This window comes from Salarias fasciatus, chromosome 2, assembly GCF_902148845.1.
Source record: "Salarias fasciatus chromosome 2, fSalaFa1.1, whole genome shotgun sequence".
In the NCBI taxonomy this organism is placed as follows: Eukaryota; Metazoa; Chordata; class Actinopteri; order Blenniiformes; family Blenniidae; genus Salarias; species Salarias fasciatus.
Window position 1 is genome coordinate 5,340,729 of NC_043746.1, and position 19,966 is coordinate 5,360,694.

The 19,966-nt window shown below is 45.8% G+C and overlaps 2 protein-coding genes across 3 annotated transcripts in view; both read left to right on the forward strand.

Moving 5' to 3' along the window:
* Window positions 1-1,738: 1,738 nt before the first annotated feature.
* On the forward strand, window positions 1,739-9,044 carry LOC115402256 (translation factor Guf1, mitochondrial-like). Of its 2 annotated transcripts, XM_030110781.1 has the most exons (18): window positions 1,739-2,134; window positions 2,236-2,347; window positions 2,594-2,742; window positions 2,905-2,985; window positions 3,060-3,137; window positions 3,215-3,298; window positions 3,377-3,441; window positions 3,538-3,741; window positions 3,975-4,114; window positions 4,233-4,356; window positions 5,163-5,295; window positions 5,580-5,723; window positions 6,451-6,584; window positions 6,667-6,768; window positions 7,355-7,474; window positions 7,546-7,582; window positions 7,676-7,838; window positions 8,937-9,044. In XM_030110781.1, exons 1-17 carry the CDS (start codon window positions 1,985-1,987, stop codon window positions 7,808-7,810), a joined length of 1,992 nt encoding a protein of 663 aa, XP_029966641.1. In that variant the 5' UTR covers window positions 1,739-1,984; the 3' UTR covers window positions 7,811-7,838; window positions 8,937-9,044. The 2 variants fall into 2 exon arrangements, with proteins under 2 accessions (XP_029966641.1, XP_029966633.1); XM_030110773.1 differs by lacking the exon at window positions 8,937-9,044 and having other exon boundaries at window positions 7,676-7,862.
* A 2,643-nt stretch (window positions 9,045-11,687) lies between these two features.
* The window catches only part of LOC115402247 (GPI ethanolamine phosphate transferase 2-like), a 68,578-nt gene continuing 60,299 nt past the window's right edge, over window positions 11,688-19,966 (forward strand). The window contains exons 1-2 of the mRNA XM_030110763.1: window positions 11,688-12,128; window positions 12,353-12,558. Coding sequence (XP_029966623.1) covers window positions 11,975-12,128; window positions 12,353-12,558 — 360 coding nt within the window. The 5' untranslated portion in view covers window positions 11,688-11,974. The remainder of the gene's footprint in view (window positions 12,129-12,352; window positions 12,559-19,966) is intronic.

Here is a 19,966-nt window from a genome sequence, read left to right on the forward strand (position 1 = left end):
ACCTCTCTGATGGCGTCCGCCTTGAAGCTGTCAGCCGCACCTGAGCCCTCCTCCTCTCTGGAAACCCGTGACAACAAAGCTGGAGCCACAAAAACAGACAGAACTGGAGCTGCTGACATTTCCAGGGACCTGGTGACAGGACCGTTTTGTAAATGAGAAAGATGAAGGTAAACACCTGAGCGTGTACGTCTCTGAACTGTGTGCACGTCAGACGTTTGCTCTGCTGGCTGAGCTTCAGTCACAACTTTGTTTTCAGTAAACGTTCAGGTTCCTCAAAGACTCGATCTGGATTGTTTTTAAAAGCCAACTCCGTCATTCACCTTCTCTCTCAACTCTCATTTTGCCTGTATTCTGATCATTTTGCATGTTTTCTATTCATTTCTTACAATGTGCCTGCCCTGCTTCCACCCACTCATCAATTTTTCATTCCAGAAAGCTTTAAAAATAAAGCTTCTTTTTTTCCCTTACTGAGAGCAACAACTGGGTCTTTGAGGAATGAGGCGCTGTCTTCACATGAGGCATGATGGTGACCTGTCAGACATTTTTAAACACTGACATGTGCCAGGAGGACAGGATCCCTTCAATCAACAGAAAATCCTCACTTTGGACAGGAAATCTCACGACACAGACACATGACAGGCAGAAACTGAGGCTAACAGGAGCTTATTATCTCTGGTTGCACAAAGACTAGAAACAGTAATCTATTCTAGTGCAGGAGGCTGCTTCGTCGTCATAGCAACTGATATCCATTTTTATCCTCCATCTGACAGACTGAGTGGGCGGGACTTCCTGCTGCAAGATGCTTCCCAAGATAGTAGTGAGATGTGATGATGCCCCCCACCAGTCTGCTCAACCTATTTATTTCATGTCTACTTGTATGCTTGTTTTTATACTTATGTTTACGTATATGTATCTATATAATATTTTTTAAAGATACAAATCCGTGCTTGGAATAACAGCAGATTATAGAGTTTGAGTTATCACTTGGTAAAATTCATGATTCTGACTTGTCAGCAAGACAATTCAGCCCCACTGAGGTCCTCAGATGAACGGCAGACGTTTCCCTCTTCCCTCTTCCCCACCTACTGGCACTTTAACTGCAGCTAAGTTCCATTATTCCTGTGGTTGTGAAGAATTTCGTTTTGCAAATGTGGAAACTAATAACCACACACAATATTTGGACATGAGAAATGGCAAACCCTCTACATTTAGAGAGACTGAATTTTTTTATAGTGAAGACAGAAAAGATGTGCTTCATGAGACGTCTGCAAGACTCATCTGAATTCTGTGAATCAATGCATGTGAATCGAGACATGTCTGTATGTGTGTGAAGAGACTGCACTATAATTTTGCAAGATGTCCATTTTGTGAGGGGATGTGTAATTTGTAATTTGCTTAGTCTATCTTAATATAATTACTGAATTAGATTTTTGTAAAAAGAAAAACCCACATTATCTTTAGTATTTATTATTTAATAAATGCATTACGATAATTCTAAGCTAACATTGTAGATTTCTGCGCACTGAAACAAGGCTTTATCTTTTTCTTTTCATTTTTTTAAATCTTAATATTATAGAACAAAAGCAAGTCGTGCTTTTTCAATTGAAAACATTAAAAACTTTAAGTCGTTTTTTGCTTGTTTGATTTCCCCTGCTTCATGAAACCGGAAGTCACTGCGGAGGCATCATCTTGTTGAAGTGCATCATCTCTGACTGTAAAAACCCGCACTGCATTTCCCAGAATGCCACGCGGCTAATATGTCGCCGAAAATGTCAGCTCCCTGAGAACTCATGCAGCAGGTTACTACGGGAGTATTTGTGTTTAAGTTGCGTGTGTTTTGTGTCGAGGACATCCCCCCAACGGTCCTCTGACGCCTCAGGAGTCTCCGTGTTGTTTCTGCCATGTTTGTTTGATAAACGTCCTCCGCAGCTAGCTGCGGCTAGCTAACCTTTACCCGCCGTCCTGTCTTCGTGCAGCAGAAAGCATGTCTCTGTCTCTGCTGAGGAGAGTGCTGCAGTTCAAGCTGTGCAGGAGGAAGATGCAGAGCGGAACCTTTGTGTTCAGACACCGCTGGATGAAAACCCTGCCCGTGATCTCCAGCAGCATCAGGAGGATGAGCAGCCAGCCCGACAAGGTAGCATGAAAACCCACCAGAGAGAGGAGGAGACAGCCCTGCTGTCTGCTTCCCATTCAGTCTCTCTCTTTCCCCCCCCCCCCCCCCTTGTTGCTTTTAAGGACACTGTTGACCTGTCCAAGTTCCCTGTGGACAGGATCAGGAATTTCTGCATCATCGCCCATATAGACCATGGAAAAAGCACTTTGGCTGACAGGCTGCTGGAGCTGACTGGTGGGCATAAACTCACTGTAAACCACATCTCACTGTGTGGAGGACTCCCCCCCTTTAAATACACAAATCGCATTCTTTCACACATTCCTTCACGACAGGTTTATATTGTAACACATAAGAAGCAGGTGTTAATAGCGGTGTCCTAATGAGGTGCAGAGGGAGTGTGTGCTGCTGCTGACAGTAGATCCACATCAGTTCCAGCTGGTTTCAGCCGGTCAGGTTCCGTTCTGGTCTTCTCGTGGACAGGTGCCATTGCAAAGACGGAGAAGAACAAGCAGGTGCTGGACAAGCTGCAGGTGGAGCGCGAGCGAGGGATAACGGTGAAGGCCCAGACGGCCTCGCTGTTTTACAGCCACCAGGGAGAGCAGTACCTCCTGAACCTCATCGACACGCCGGTACAGCGTCAAGGCGTCCTCACTTTTCACTCAGCAGCTCAGCTTCTGGTCATAGAATCCTAAAAAACTCAGTTTGTAATCTGAGATGTTTGACAGAGTGTCACCTCTGTTGCACGGCTGCAGAGTCAGAGTCCTTCTTGCTCGTGTCTTTCCTCCCCGCAGGGTCACGTCGACTTCAGCTACGAGGTGTCCCGTTCGATTTCGGCATGTCAGGGCGTCCTGCTGATTGTGGATGCGAATCAGGTACCGGACGGCGTTTTCTCCGTCAGTTATTCCTGCGCGTGACGCTTCCGCTAACGTCTGCTTGTCGTGCGAAGGGCATCCAGGCTCAGACGGTCGCTAACTTCTACCTGGCGTTTGAAGCCCAGCTGGCGATCATTCCAGTCATCAATAAGGTACGGTCAGACCCGCAGAGCTCCACCTGAGCTCCTTCCCCTCATTGAGGCAGCAACTCCGTGTCCTTCCTCCTCAGATTGATCTGAAAAACGCCGATCCAGAGCGAGCCGAGTCCCAGATTGAGAAGGTGTTTGATATCCCTGCAGAGGAGTGCATCCGGGTGAGGCAGGAGACACGCCAGCGTCTCTCGACTCCATCATTCACTGCGTTTCTGAGGAGTGTTTCTTTATGCCGTCAGATTTCAGCTAAACTGGGAACGAACGTGGAGAAAGTCCTCCAGGCGGTGGTGGACAGGATCCCCCCGTAAGACGGCTCTCATTTCCTCATTCGGGTCACGTCGGGTCGGCTGCGGTCAGAGGGTGATTTTGTTGTCCGTCCTCTGTGTCTTTGTCTCTGCAGGCCCGTGGCCAGTCCCGACCACCCCTTCAAAGCCCTGGTGTTCGACTCCAATTTCGACCACTATCGAGGAGTGGTGGCAAACATCGCCGTGTTCGGAGGCCGGGTCAGAAAAGGGGACAGAATCGTGTCGGCGCATCTCAACAAGACCTACGAGGTCAACGAGCTGGGCCTGCTGCGGCCAGACGAGCACCCGACACAGCGGCTGTGAGCAGCTTTCATCCGCTATTCCGCCGCCTCGCTTCTACTGACGAACCTCACAGGGATTTACAGAACGAACGGTGGAATACAGCTTTATAAAGCGTAAAAACTAGAAAGAGAATGGGGACATAGTTTAGTCACACTATAATGCGGATGTTGCAAATAAGGTCAGAATATATTGTGCAGCCTTCAAAGAAGCAGCTGTTCCTTGTTTATTCGAAGCGTTTGTTCTGGTGCAGGTTTGCGGGCCAGGTGGGCTACATCATCGCCGGGATGAAGGACGTGAAAGAAGCTCAGATTGGCGACACTCTGTACCTCCAGGAGCAGCCGGTGGAGCCGCTGCCGGGGTTCAAACCGGCCAAAGCCATGGTGTTCGCTGGTGAGACGCTCCTCCTGCCTCCAGATACAAACTACGAGCTTTTTTAACGAGCTGATCTGAAATATTGGTGCGGCCGCTGCTTTCCATGTAAATGTTTTTTTTCCGTGTTCTTCCTCAGGCATGTATCCAGTGGACCAGTCGGAGTATCCCGGCCTTCGCAGCGCCATCGATAGGCTGACGCTGAACGACTCCAGCGTCACGGTGCAGAGAGACAGCAGCCTGGCCCTGGGAGCAGGGTGGAGGTCGGCAGCGATGAGCGGAGCACCGCAGAGAAAACAGAACCTGCAGTTTAAATTTACCTGGATAGAGAGATTTGTTGGCCTTGAGTTCCTAGAATTTACAAAATGCCACTTGTTTTTTTCCTAATCCAATTGATGCCAGTAAATGCCGCATTTCTTACAGAACACATTAATCTGACTTTCTCTTGTGCTCTAGAAAACCCTCAAACACCTAAATCTATGAATTTGTTGCCTTCTGATTTGAAGTTTTGAACCAAAGCAGCTCAGTCCAACATTTTAGTCCATCTGCAAAACAAACCAAGTCCGCTCTGTTAATGTGGATCGTCCTATTCCAGCAGATCAGGGATGGACTGACGCCGTTTGAAGTTAGAAACTGTTTTAAGCTAGATTTAATTCTTAGATTCATTAATTCATCTTTCCTTTCAATGCCACACTCAGCTGATTGTGGAGGAAACACATTTAAACTCCATTCAGATCCCCGATGAAGAGAATTAAAATAGTGTTTTCTGGCTGTGAGAGAAAAAAAAACACATGCAACCTTCAGACACCTGTGATGTGAATTCCAACTTCTTCATTCGGCGCCGGCGGCCAAGTGAGAGAGAGTTTATCATCAGGGGTCATAAAAGGATCCGGATAATGTGGGTTTGATGTTGTTACTGGCCGTGCTTCATGTTGTTCTGGAAGTGAGAGACTTTGCTAAAAAGCCCTGAGTTTTAGTGTCTGTTGACTCTTTTCCAGAGAGACTCTTTGTGATTAAAATGGAGATGGTTTATAAACCTGGCGCACCTGTCGCCCTCCCCCCCCCACAGGCTCGGGTTCCTGGGCCTCCTCCATATGGAGGTGTTCAATCAGAGGCTGGAGCAGGAGTACAACGCCTCCGTCATCGTGACGGCGCCCACCGTGCCCTACAGGGCCGTGCTCTCCTCCGCCAAACTCATCAAGGTAAGAGCCGCGTCCGCTCGTAAATCTGCCGCTCGGCCCCGACGGCGGTCTCAGACGCTCGGCAAAGTTTCAGCTCGGAGTCGATGACCGATCCGGGATCTTGGTTTGTTTCAGAGTGCTGCTGGGTAACAGAGTGTTGTTGTTAATGTAAGAACAGTTTCCTCCTACATTTCAGAAAACGCCGTTACACCACCAAGCTTCTGAAGCCGTTTTGAATTCCAGTACAAATGTTTCTTTTAAGATTTGATTCAAAGGAAGATTCCACGTCTCTCTTGTGCTCACAGGAGCACGGCAGTGAGGAGATCACCATCGTCAACCCGGCTCAGTTCCCTGACCGGTCGCAGGTGTCGGAGTACCTGGAGCCCATGGTGCTGGGGACCATCCTGGCTCCAGACGAGTACACCGGGAAGATCATGACTCTCTGCTTGGTGAGAGACTCTGTCCGTCCATCCATCCATCCATCCATCCATCCATCCATCCATCCATCCATCCATCCATCTCTCTTCATCACAGACCCACAGAGACAGAACACCAGACACACTCACGCTCTTTCCTACTGGCGTACTTGTTTCTTTTCTGAATGTGTAAAGTCACAGAGCAATATATCACAAGTTCCCAAAAGATTAGAACAAAACAAGGAAAATGAGTGAAATAAGATGGAGATCAAAGATCATGTACATTGAATTTGGGGCAGTGGTCGCCCAAATTAGAAAAGCAGACAGTTTATTTGTTGTGGGAAAAAATTTGAAGTTCAGTCATCTTTATTAGATTTAGTTGTTTTACTTTTAAGATAAGGTTCATAAGGAAGAAAAGGGTAAAAAATAATCCGTTTTAGTTATAAAGTTAGCGATGCAGCTGTTAGCATCATTACCTCCAGCAAGAAGAGAACAGCAGACAAACATACGACAGAAGAGAAACGGTCGGATCAGGTGCAGTGTGTGGCGGAGCGGCGCTGTAGTGGGGAACATCCTGCTGTGGAGTTTGCATGTTCTCCCTGCACCTTCTCAGGTTTTAACCAGGAATTCCAGCTTACCTTTTGGTAGCTTCAGCTGATGCCAGCTGGGATCCACAGCTGCCTCTGTAACTTGGAGGAGCGTCTCCACCCTGTTTCCCTCCGTCCTGACACCCTGACTGACTGATGGCTGACTGTTGCAGAACCGCAGGGCGGTCCAGAAGAACATGATCTACATCGACGACCAGCGGGTCATGATGAAGTATCTCTTCCCTTTGAATGAAATCGTTGTGGATTTCTACGACGTGCTCAAGTCCATGTCCTCGGGATATGCCAGGTGACCTTTAACCCTTGGAGTGTCACATATCTACTCATTTCTGTGTTTCTTTTTAAACTCCCACATCGTTTCCTGTTGACAGCTTTGACTATGAGAACGCCGGCTACCAGACCGCCGATCTGGTGAAGATGGACATCCTGCTGAACGGCCGTTCTGTGGAGGAACTCACCACGATCGTGCACAGGTAGGCTGAAACGCAGCGCCGGCTGCACGCCCAGCACTGATCGTGTGAGTGTGTGCGCGGAGGCGTGATGCAGGGAGCCGCTCTCCCTCCTCTGTCACAGCAGATTCATTGTTATTGTAGCTGTCAAGGTTACAGTCTGCGCTCCTTCATTATTGTTGTAATTACTCCGAACCCGCGGAGCATGAAATGCATTCAGCGCTGTGGATAACGTTAGGAGATTGGCCTGTTGGCAGCCGGCGCCGCTTCACACCGCGGACGAGGACTTGGTTCTGCCTGCGACGAGGTGAGGGAGGAAGCTGAGGGAGGAAAAGCGGCGACGCGCGGCAGACCTGTGTTTAATGTACCGGTCACTCGGGGACCCGGCGAGATGCCGTCCCTCGAGTGGAGACGCCACACGTGGTCGAGAAGCGTTTGGTGGAAGGAAAACCAACTATTGTTATATATATATATATATATATATATATATATATATTCCAGTTTCGAGGTTTAGATGAGAAAATTAAAGCTACTTCTGTTGACAGGGAAGTTTTTGGGTGTTTGCATAATGAGGACAATCAATAGAAAAGCTTTCTTGTTTTCCTGACAGGGAGCGAGCGTACAGGACGGGGAAGGCCATGTGCGAGCGACTCAAGGACTCCATCCCCAGACAGATGTTTGAGATCGCCGTGCAGGCCGCCATCGGAAGCAAAATCCTCGCCAGAGAAACGTGCGTACAAAATGCAAACTGAGCCGAGAAAATACAGATTCAGGCATTTACGAGCCGCGTGTTTCTTCCAGGATTAAAGCCTACAGGAAGAATGTTCTGGCAAAATGTGTAAGTCTGTCTATTTGTCCTGTCTTTTAAGTCGTCTGCTGTCAAAATCTGCCGCAGACGTCTGGATTTGATTGTGTTCTGTTTGTCTGACAGTACGGAGGGGATATAACACGAAAGATGAAGCTGCTGAAGAAACAGGCCGAGGGCAAGAAGAAGATGAGGCGGATCGGAAACATCGACGTGCCCAAAGACGCTTTTATCAGTGTCCTGAAGAGGAAAGACAAATGAACTGTGACGCCATCAAGGCAACATTAAAGTATGTATTAAATAATAAAGTGTAGATTCTGGTTTCTTTTTTTAAAGTGTGTGAGGATGAAACCCTCCATCAGCGAGCTTAATCCTCATTTTACCCCAAAGTTCTGGTGCCTGAATATGCCGACATTCACCCATTCAGCGGCTCTGGTCTCATTGATTAAAAACAAATGCTTTAGTTGAATCCAAATCTCTGAAGAAGGATTAAATCTGAAGATTTCTGGGAGAAATGTGTTGTGAAAACTCCACTTGAGAGAGGAAGTAACACGGTTTCAGATCAGTTACAAACATGCATTCCAATGCAGGGCAGTGAATTTCCACCCGTAAATGAAACGATCTCAAAATGAGTTTGTTCTGTGACTGTGTGAAAGACAAACATCCCTGGCAGCGTTCAGCTGGTTTCAGCCCTCCAAATGCAATACCCCACTCAGTAAAAGGGTCATTTAGGGATATTTCAGTAATTAAAGTCAATATATTACACAATTTTGAGTCATTTACCTGTAATAAAATACATTTTATACTACAATACAGGCCAGAATTTTACACATTTAGCTGTTTGAAAATCAAGCAGCCTCTAAATCAGATTAAGTTCTCACTAAATTTCTGTAAATGATAAACTACCAGCTGGTATGCATCGATGTTCTTTTTCATTTGCATGATTTGAACCAACAAGTACCTTAGTATGACTCACTGAAAGCACTTACATATGCTTGAACTTGTACTTTTCGTGTATTTCTGGGTTATTTATAATATTTTCACTGTTTTGATGGAGCAGGGAGATGGACTGACCGGATGCGTGCAGTCCGGGGTCTCTCCACTAGGGGGCGGCAGCAGCTCAAACACTGCACCACAGCAGAGCGGAAATTAATTCCCTCCCCGGATAATTTCCAATCAGACTCCATCAGCCTCAGGTCCCATTAATGTCAGGCTTAAATCATGCAGCGCTGCAGAGCGTCCCCCTCAGTCGGAGCTGCTTAATGAAAGGATCTCATTGTCCCTGAGTGCTGTCCTGGCAAATTAAAGCAAATCTGATTCAGGGACTAAGTGGCATTCTGCTGCAGTGAAAGAGAGGAAGGACACTTTTTCTTTCTTTTTTTGACAGGTTGCACCTCAGCAGAGTGCAAAGCATCCAAAGCCTGGGAGCCCCTCTGGCTGGAGAGAAAACGCGCAGGATTGGTGTCCTTGATCTTTCAGGCCACATCGAGAAAAGCTCAGGTCGCATTAATGACACTGACTCTCCAGCACATTAATCAGGACAATGGAGGATGATTAAACCTGAACTTTAATAAGCCTGAGTTAACACAGCATCCATTGTCTTCCTGGAGGATTTTACAGCCTCGTCTCCCACCGAGACTGAAGAGAAGCTCTGAGTTTATAGATAAATCTGCATATTTGTGGCTATTTTTGATGCTTTAGTGTTTTCTATATCATTTAAAGATGACTCTGCAGCCTTTCTTTATAAAATTTAGCTTGTTATGCTCATTAATAAACTTGAGTTTATCAATAAGCATAAAGCAATAAGCCCTCAAGAAGATCCTGAACAGAGGAAAATGCAGTACAAGATGGATGAAGACAGTATTTTAACCTGACATTTCAGAAATCAGTTTCAAAAAGCAATAAAACAAAGCCAATACGGTTGCTTCTGACATTCATGCAGGCAATGAAAAGCTCCATTTTCAGACGAACTTAAGAAGTTAAACTCTCGGTAGCAATTGATTCTCTCGAGTGCAAAATGACATTTATAAGCAGGTAATTTCTGCTGGTCCTGTTTGTTGTTATTCCTAAATCGTGTCAGGCTGCAACAAGCTGAAAGTGCCTGCAGAAATCAGTTAAACTAACATTTTACAGTTTTATCTGCAGGAGAATATTTTCCTCCACCCTCGTCTTCCCTGTGCAGACGCCAGAGTTTAACACTCAGCTTAAAAGTCATTTTGAAGCATTTTTGTCAAACACTTAGCAGAAATGTGTTTGCAAAACTAAAACCTTCATGCTAAAACATTCTTTCACACTGTATGACTGAAGCTTTAACAGAGCGCTGAGCAACAGTCACATAGCTTTCTGGCTCATAAAACTCGTTCATAACCTTTCAGAACTATATTTAAGCTCTTTTTCGACAAATGTCTGAACGCTAGTTTTAATTTAATTTTACTATTTTTTATTTTGATGAATCTTTACATAACACTATAACAGCTGGAGCAGTGGGTGGCCACCTCTGGCTCAGCACATCCTATCTGACAGATGGCGACGTGTTTGTGGTGGACTTTACACACAGAGTTCCTCAAGCATTTGTCCTGGGCCCACTGCTGTTTAACATCTACATGTCTCCACTTCCTCCAATCCTGAATGACAACATTATAACTCTGCAGATGACAAACACGTTTCAGTTATTCTTTTATCAGGTCAACCTTTAGATGTATCAGAGCTTTCCTCATATCCACAAATATCAAGCTTTTTCTGTTTGGTTCATTTTTGGCATTCTTTGTTTCCTATGTTTGTTATTTTAAAGCACTTACGTGACACACATAAAACTATTTTGCTGTCTTTAGTGAAACAGAACAGCAATATTTATTTTTTTCTGCTAATTGATACAAGTATCAATACAGTATTGCATTCACACTGCAATCACACGATACATGTGAGCAATTCAATGTGAAATACTAAATGTCACAATTTCACTATGGATTTTGGTGTACTGTATAAGAAGAAAGTCATTGCGTGAGGAGTCTCCTCTGCTCTGCAGGGTCTGTTGAAGAGTCCAATAGCCACAGGGAGGAAAGATGTCCTGTGGCAGTTTGTCCCGCACCTCCAGGCGATGGATCTTTTGCTGCGTATGCTGTGAAATCTCACTGAGAGGTTTGCGTGGGGTGACAGGAACTGTGCGTGACACATGACGCAAATGAAATTTATTGATCCCCTTTTCTCAAAAAAACCTATCACAATTTCATCTCAGAGCAGATTCAGCCTACCGATTGTCCTTGTATTTTAGAATCGTGATGCCATGTCTGTGCTGCATTTCAGGTGGTTCCTTCTTCACATTCATCAGAAGTCTATTATTCTGATCTGCATTTGGCATAATAGATGACATAACCGCTTTAAAAATAAAGTACATTCATTAAGATCTTTGTGAAGCAGTCATAATACAGAAGATGCAGTTAGTTACCTAACAAAACCTATATGTTTAAACAAAGTATGGAAATAGATGATGGAGGTTTACTAAAATCAGTACTAAGAACACTGTGTGTCCCTGAGCAGGACCCTTGACCCCAATCAGCTCACCTGGAGCACGCCCTGTCCTGGTCAACAGCAGGAGCACATTCAGCCACAGACTCATATCACCAAAACATGGACAGAGCACCTTCCTTCATGTAGCAATAGGACACTATAACTCCTCTTGGAAATAGAGTTTGCTATGTTTTCCTGCTAGTTCCATTCTTTCATGCATATACCAGTTATGACTTAGCCTTGTATATATTAATATTTAATTTTACTTACTTCATTTTTATTCAGTCTTATTGATTTTTAATTTCTATTCTATTTATTCTGTGTTCTTTTCTGTGTGAAGCAACACTCCAAAGAACTTTTTTGTGGGATTAATAAAGCAATCTATTCTGTTCCATTCTAATGTGGACGTCCACGACATCCCAAAAAAGTTTAAAAACATCTAGTTGAATATAGATTTCTATAAAGGTGAATTAAAAACCTCCAATCAGTGACATGTGGGTGAAAAGTAACTTTTTTTTTTTAAATACTCCTGTGGATTGCTTTTTCTTTTAATCGAGTATCATTCAAGCACCGTAACAGTGATTTCTATTGAAAGGGGATTAAACGCATCTCTTATTTTTGGCCCTACCCGCGACCCGTAGTTTCATTATCACAACACGGAAGTTGCTATGAATGGTTAGCGCGCCACCTGCTACCGGTGTTTTTAGTCCTTGTTACGGACAAACATATATCACTACCGAGACTAGTTGGTGTCAGACAGGTCTTCTGCCAGTGAGTCGATCTGAAACGAGACGCCATGGACTCCACTTAGAGCCGATATCCGCGTGAAACTGAGCAGAAAGCGTCACGTCGGCTGTTAGCTTACAACTTACTATGTTGAGTCTATTCTTTTCTTAAAGCGTCTGCAGGTCAAACACCATGAAAGTCCGCTCGTCTGTCTTCGCCTCGTTCATTTTGATCTTCGAGGTGGTCGGGATCGCCCTCTTCCTGCGGGGCTTCTTCCCCGTACCTGTCAAGTCCTCCTTCTCGTCCAAGAGCAGTCTGTCAGATCAGCCCAAGGAGCCGCTGGCAGGTGAGCTCATGCCCCTCTCATAGCATTATCTGCCCCTGTCATAGCATCATCTGCCCCTCTAATATCATCATCTGCACCATCTACGCCCTCACAGCATCATCTGCCCCCCCACCCCACAGCATCATCTGCACCATCTTACCCCTCTAACAGCATCATTAACCTCTCTCAGCATCATCTGCCCCCCTCCCCCCCTCCTCTCCTAACGTCTACTCCTGCTTTCCCAGGCAGCGCCCCCAACTCGTCCCGGCTGCCCCAGCCCCTGTTCAAGAGGGTGGTCATCATGTTGGTGGACGCCCTCAGGGAGGACTTTGTGTTGGGACCCAGTGGTCGCATGTACATGCCCTACACCAGACACCTGGTGGAGAAGGGCTCATCGCAGAGCTTTGTGGCCAAGGCAAGACCCCCGACAGTCACCATGCCGAGGATCAAGGTACTGTGTCATGATGTGAGAGCTGACTCCTCTGTTTGCTCTGCACTTACTGTCAGAGGAGGAGGGTTGTGGGAAGGTGCAGGAATGTCAGAGTGAGTTTGGGGGCTGTTTACAGACCAAATGTGCATTTCAATTAATAAAATATGCAGTAAAAATTTATTATGGAGTGGACTGAATCGGTAAAGCGACAGCATAACAATCTATATACAACTACACTTCTGAATATATTCTAGTTTCTTTAAGATATAGTAGATTTTTTTTAATCCCAGTAGGTGATTCTTTGCAGCTACACCACAAAAAATTGAATATTAATAGAATGAAACATTGGCAGATCACAGAATAAAATATTAATAATTCCTGACCTGAATAAATATATACCTTTTAAAAAAAGTTTTCCAACTTTTTTAGTTGATAGAAGTATAATAATAAACATTCATTCAATAGTTTCCACAAAACATGAAAAAAATGTACATTTACAAACACAGAAGTACAGTTTTCACATTGTGCAATTCTTATGTAATACTTCAAATTTGTGGACACTGAAATTTCGAGTTGGATTTAATTTGAAATATCTTGTACGTCTTTATACATCCTCTGCAGCAGTTACACTTCTGGTTTTGGATGAAAGCTTGTTTTATCATTTGAATTTGTCTACACTGGTGGCAAAAGAAAATCATTTATAAAATGTTTGTTTCAGTCATAATAAATAAAAGATTTACCCTCCACTTATTCCTTTTTATTAGGATGCTCTCTCAGAATCTAAAGGGGAGAAAGAAAATCATTGCTGATTCTTAAATACGTCCTGCTGTGCTCCCGTTGAACTCCCTGCTGCTCTGCAGGGAAGGCCCGTCTCACACTTTAATACCTGAGTTATAGTGTTGTTCTCTGGCTCTCAGCCCCGAGATCAGCTCTTCTTGCTGAGATCCACTTTACTTGAAGGACTGCTCCGTTTCCCCTCAGAGCTGGCTTCAGTTCAGCACAGTGGGCTCTCAGAGATTATTTAGAGATTTTGCTCCAAATTGAAATAAAGGTATTCTGCAGGTGCTGCAGATTTGTCAGCTGCACATATATGAATTGAAATGCCAACTGCAACACATCCAACGGAGGCTATGTTGACTGAAACTCTTTGACGATAGAGGCATACACGTATGTGGTATAGAAGACAGTCCTGATGGAGGGTATCATCACAGGACGGTACACTGTGCTCAGAGAAGGGACAACATGATCAGCAGCCCTCAGGTAGACTTTGGTGTTTAAACCACAAAAAAAATTGTAGTTTCTACCAAGTTCAACCAGTGTTTTCATCTTTTAGTGTCCATATTTACATACTTCTTGCTTGTATGTTGGAGTGCCTGTTGTCTTTCTGTTGTTTTCAACCCTTCAGCGGGGCATCTTACACCAGAGAACTGCTGTGCGGTACCTCAAAACACATTTCATTCCCAGTCTGATGCTCACTTTAGCCTTCAACCAGTCGTCTTGAACATGTCCATGGATCATATTCACCCATCCATACTTCTGTCCTGGTTAGGGTCATGAGGTGCTGGAGCCAAACCCAGCTCACTGTGGGTGGAGGCAGACTACACTCTGCACATGTTGCCAGTCAATTCACAGTGAACATGCAAACTCCCTACAGAAAGGCCCTGGCCTGGATTCGTACCCAAAAGGCGAGTGTGAGACTCAATGCAGCCCCTGTGTGGCTCCTTACACACCCAACTGTACTGGGATGCTGCTTTTTGATTGGTTGATAGCATAACAAGCAGCTGCTCAGTGGCCAATAAGGGCACCGTGATCAATACCATGACATGGATGGAACTGTTCAAAAAGACAGCAGAAAAGTGAAAGTAAATTAGAATAGGAAAACAGTAAATGAGAGCCAGTGAAAGCTAAATAAAGGGACAATAAAGGAGAAATATTAAACACATAGGAATGTAAACGAGGAGAATGGAGCCAACAATGTCATTGAATGTAAATTTTAAGTACAAAAATGTCATGGTCTTAATTTTATAGAGTGCTTTTAACACGTCAGGCATCTCAAAGTGCTTTACATTGATCACAGTCTCACACACACACACACACACTGGTTTTCTGTCCTGCCCAAGGACAGTTTGAGATATGCACAGGGTGAGATGGGGCATTGAACCATCAGCAACCTGAACAACATGCTCTCCACGCTGCGCGATGCTGCCCTTCCCCGTTAATGATCACTTCCAGGGAGATCGGGTGACACTTATAAATAAAAGAGTGAATTCATCCGTGCAGTAGTTCCCAACCTGAGGTCTGCGACCCCTTCCGGGGAACTCCACGGCTGTGTTTTCTCTGACGATGTCAAAGAAATCCAAATTAAGACACTTTCTATAATCTGCAGGCAGGGTAAGCTACTATCTGTTTCTATTTTGAAGGGCTCTGCTTTTCATTTTGGTGAGAGTATTTGTTTCAGCCAGTGTTTGACTTCACTGTGATGTTTTGTCAAAGCAGAGATCCGAGCAGAGCTCCACAGTCTTTATTAGAAGCAATATGGCGGTCTCCATGGAGAAGAGGTTCGGAGCCACTGCAGCAGAAGGTCACAGGGAACTTGAGCCTATCACAGCTGATATTAGTTTAATGACAGGCTCCACTGCGACCTGTCACCGCTCCATCACCGGGCTAACACACTCCGACACACAATCCTTCACGCTCAGTCCAACCTACGGCCAATTTCGAGCCACCAGTCAACCCGACAAGCATCCGAGCGCCCACGCAGTGGCACAGAGAGACCCCGACCAAGCGAACCCGGAACGACGTGTCAGAGAAGAAACGGGCTGGAAGTTTCCATCCGCTCACCTGAAAATAGATTTGACTGTGAGAATTCAGAAAAGTGAGAAAACGCGGTGTGTTGTCACATTGTGATGATGTGTCTCGCTGATGAGAGTATTTTTGGAAGCGGCGCCAGGAGGGAATTGCAGCGGCGTCGTGTGCGCCTCTCATGACAGCAGCTTGAGCTGCACCTCGCCACGTCTGCGGCCTGACCGGGGGAGACTCGGCGCTGTTGTCAGTGGTGTTGCATAGATCAATAAAAAAACAACCATGCTGGGCTGAGCTGAGGGAAACATGTCTGATATTAGTTGTCAGGTGAAGCCAAGAGCTCGGTGTCGGGGCGCGGGACAGCTGGCAGCATGCTGTAGCGGCGAGGAGGAGCGGGGATGTGCTGACAGCATCAAGCAGAGGAAGACCGGAGCCGAAGCTCAATCCAGGCGGACCAGAGAGCCGAAGATACAGTGTGGACGGAAGCGTCCCGGGTGACAGCTGACGGATGCTCTCGGACGGGCGGGATGGCAGCGGAGAGAGCGCCGACTCAGCAGAGTGAGGGTTAGCGAGGGGAGCAGAGAGCGTGAGGCGGCTGACAGCGGACGGGATGAGTGTTAGAAAGCACCGGGATGCAGAGGCTCACAAACACAGACCGCAGCAAAGCCTCATCCGACTGGACACCTTGCATTTAGTCTTCATAGACAGAAAGCAGACTGGCCTGCTAATCTCAGCCATAAAATAATCCATAAAGAAAACAAACGGCTGGATTTCTGGCAACGTCCAGCTTTCACATATCATCCTATTATTATGTCTGCCTCCTGTACTCTGTTGGATTCTTCTTGTTTTCCCTCCCTGTCTAAAAAACTGTTCCTTCTCATTGAAGCTTTCAGCAGTCCGTGTATGTTGCCGTGTTGGTTTTGCCTCACAAACTGTCGTCGCTCAGCCTAAAATCAGAAACGGCTTTAATGATCCTCATGGGTGGACACAGGACCAGCAAGACAAAGAATTATCTCAGCGCACAAAATAAAAACAAGGTTTAAGAGGAATTTTCTTCCCAGACATCATAACGTGTGACAGACACATGTAACACTCCAGCGGAGGGTCTCTCACTCCGGCTGGCAGCTCTCACACTTCATTTACAAGCGACACATTCAGGTGAGCTCAGTTTGTTGGTGAAAATAATAATAACGGCTCAGAATTTCCAATCACAAATGACCAGCCCGAGTGGGAAAACTGAGGCAGCCATGGACAGACACAGTTAAGACCCGTGTAGGCCTAGGGAGAACATGCAAACTCTGCTTTGCAAGGCTGGAGTGCCAACCGCCCAGTCACCAACATGAAAGATGACAAACGTGACAGTTTCTCTTTTGTGTTTGTTCCTCCTGAGTGAGGTTGCGGTGGGTCTCTCTGCTGGTTTCACTGAGGTGCTGCTGGTTGTCACGTGCATGAGCGCGGGTGAGGGGCTGCAGCGCCGCAAGACAGATGTTTCTCTTTAATCCAGGGGTTTAGAGGAGGACGCACTGATGATTGAAGGGAAGGGAGCTTAGAAGACAGCGCAGGAAAAACAGCCTGTTTTTTTTTTTTTTTTGATAAATAAGATTTTTTGTTGGGAAGGAAGAAGACACGTGGCCGTAGAGAAAACTCTGAAACCTGATTTAGAAGCACACATGAAGGGTTTATGTCGCAGCAGAGATGTATGAGACGGAGGGGCGAAAAAAAAAGGAATATAGCCCTTCCTGAGCTGTCCAGAAATGTGTACGTTTGATTTGTGGGCTCGGCGAGCGCACACACAGGTTCATCCGCAGTCCTGCACGACGTCCAGTTAATCACTTTTCACAGGACTTGGCAGTTACTGTGGATTTAAAGCGCCGCACCTTCTGCTTTTGGCCCAATGAATAATTGGAATACTTCATATTCTCCCTCATTTACCCTCTGCAACACTGAAAAAACAAAAAAACTAACGATTTGTAACTGCTCTTTGTGCTAAGGTTGAGGAAGTGTTATAAACTGTACTGACAGACTGCACAGTGTTGGCACAGCGTCACACTGCAGCTGGTCTCCAAAACAAGTCACGGTGGCTTCCAGCCTTCAGCCGCTGGTCCTCCTGACCCTGAAGTCAGAAGCTCAGCTACGAAAACACAATGAACCAGCTGCACAGCCATCATTTATCCAACCTGCGGGGAAGTCATTAGACAAGATTTGTATTTTTTGTTACTGGAGCTTTGATAAAGCCAATGCCAACACAGGTTTGTATGGCGACTGTGTTATTCAGAGCAAGATCCCCAAATCCCAGATGCTCAGGATGCAGATTTGCCTTTGAATATGCCTACCGTTTCACTCTTATCCATTTGAGAACTTTTTCATTTATACTTTTGCTTGAATGAAGCAGATGAATCACTCCTTCCACCCATTTATTGATTTTCTCATCAGTGAGTCGTCTCCTTGCGTGGACACCAGTGGGGGGCGCTATAGACCAGCTGCTTTCTGCTGCCCACTATCACTGCATTGCACCCAATTAAGTGGTATGACACAGCCAACTAACCTAAATGATAATCTGACGGAGGCACGGCCGTCAGTCCCTCCACAGGTCGGAGGCAGCTCCGCCGGCACCGTGTCGAGTCATGAAGCCGCCTTCATGCAGCTTTAACTCCGGGAAGATTTAAACTCCTCCTCTTGGGATTCGGAGTTGGCTTTTTAGTATTCTTTGTGTTATTTTTATGAGCACTACCCTGGGATCCCTCCATTGAATCTGACTGTTAAAACTGAGTTTGTCATTTGAGAAGAGAAGTTTCCTCCTGTACTGGCGTGGCGGTCCCGCTCTGTAGCCGGCACAGCAGTCAGCCCACATTACGGAGATGCAGGATTTGGACAGTGATTTCAGTTAATAGCCGCAGTGCACTGTGGGTCTTTAACAGGCTGGTATCTGCCTGAGTAGCATCACAGATCCTTTCTTTTCCATCCCTGTAGGTGCTGGCTGGTGATAAAGCTTGAGGAGACTGAGATGCCTCGGAGTGTTTGGTTAAAAAAAGAAAGAAAGAAAAGTCATTTTCTGAGCAGAAAGTTGACTGTTAAGCAGATAAATGTTGCTTCCCGGAGTTGAGGAGTTCGAATCACAACCTCTTCACGTCTGAATTCTGGCCCGTTTTCATCACCGCGCCGCAAAGCGTCTGCGCCCCCCCCCCCCGCTGATATTGTATTTGACATTTAAGCCGTGGCACATCGCGGGCCCGGCCTCATACTGCGGCCCAGTAATTAGTATGTTGATGAGTCACTGATGCATTTAGGCAGCTCCTCGCTGGCTCTCTGGCAACCGGAGCAATTTAGAGCCGAAGCCCGTTTCAGCTGTGGACCGGCCTCCCCGTCTCCACTGTCAAATAATCCATACATGCCCCTGTGCTTACAGCAGCAGAGTGCCCCCCGCTTCTGCCAAAGGCCGGCTTTTCTGTCCGGACCACTCCTTTCATTATCGGGAGTGTCTCTATTAATAGAGCGGGGGACCTCCGCGAGCCTGAAGAGGCAGGAAAGAGGAGCTTTTGAAGCCGAGTCATCCATCTCTCCCCGTAACAAGCATCTGCACCGGCAGGAGCAAAACAATCGCGGGGAAGGAAGTGGTAAATAATTGAGCTGTAAAACAAAGATCACAAGATGGGTTTTCAATTTTCAACCTCGATTTCCAGTAGTAGCTTCTTCATTATTACCCGTCCGAGTCCATTGACAGTCTGAATGGCTGCTGAGGCGAGCCGGCTGCGGAGTCTGTCACCATTAAATGGGACAGACTTTCAAAGTGTCAGAGGTGAGCTTTTGCCATTTATGGAGGCTCGATGGAAACGGGGAAGGGAGGCTTTGTGTGCCACAATCTGCCTTTTGGAGGTTGAGCGTGATCTGTTGTTTTCTGTAAAGCAGGTACTTAAAAGTCAGATTGTTTCACGCTGTGAGCTGAATTTGCTGCTACGGTGCTGCTGTTGTCTTTCCATCCAGTTCCCACTTTGTGAGTAGTACTTGAACCTGTCTGTCTCTTGCCATTTATCTGTACTGTGTTCAGGTGTGTTGCTGTTTTGAAACGACAGCCAGTGATTGCAGTGCGCAGCCAGAACGGTGTTTTTTTGAGTCACTTCCACAGTGCTGTGTTGTTTGAAGGCGGTGGTGTCAAACACAGCGGCCGATCCAACGGGCAAGAATCATTCTTCCAAACCTGCAGGTTCCGCCTGCCAATTAAAGCATTTTTAACGGTGGCAAAGCTAAAATAGATGTTTGTGTTAAAAATAAGGTTAACTTGCACCTACTTTTCTTCAAAGAAATTCAGACTGTTTCTCTTCTGTTCAAAGATTATTTAGTATTTCAGTGAAACAAAGGAAAACTGTTAATTTATTATCATATCAGTCCAGCACAGTTCAACTCAAAATGAACCATCTGAACCAGAATGAGTTTAACATTTGAGATAAAGTGTCTGTTTTACAAGTCTAATCAAAAAAGGGTTAAAGGTGTTTTATTATTTGTAGAGAAACCTTTGTTTGCAATGAGACGTTTCTTGTAGTTGGTCTTCAGATTTGCTCTCGGCTCAGGAGGGATTTTGACCCTTTTCTCTTCACAGTCCGTCTCTTCATCCTTCATGTTTGTAGGAAAC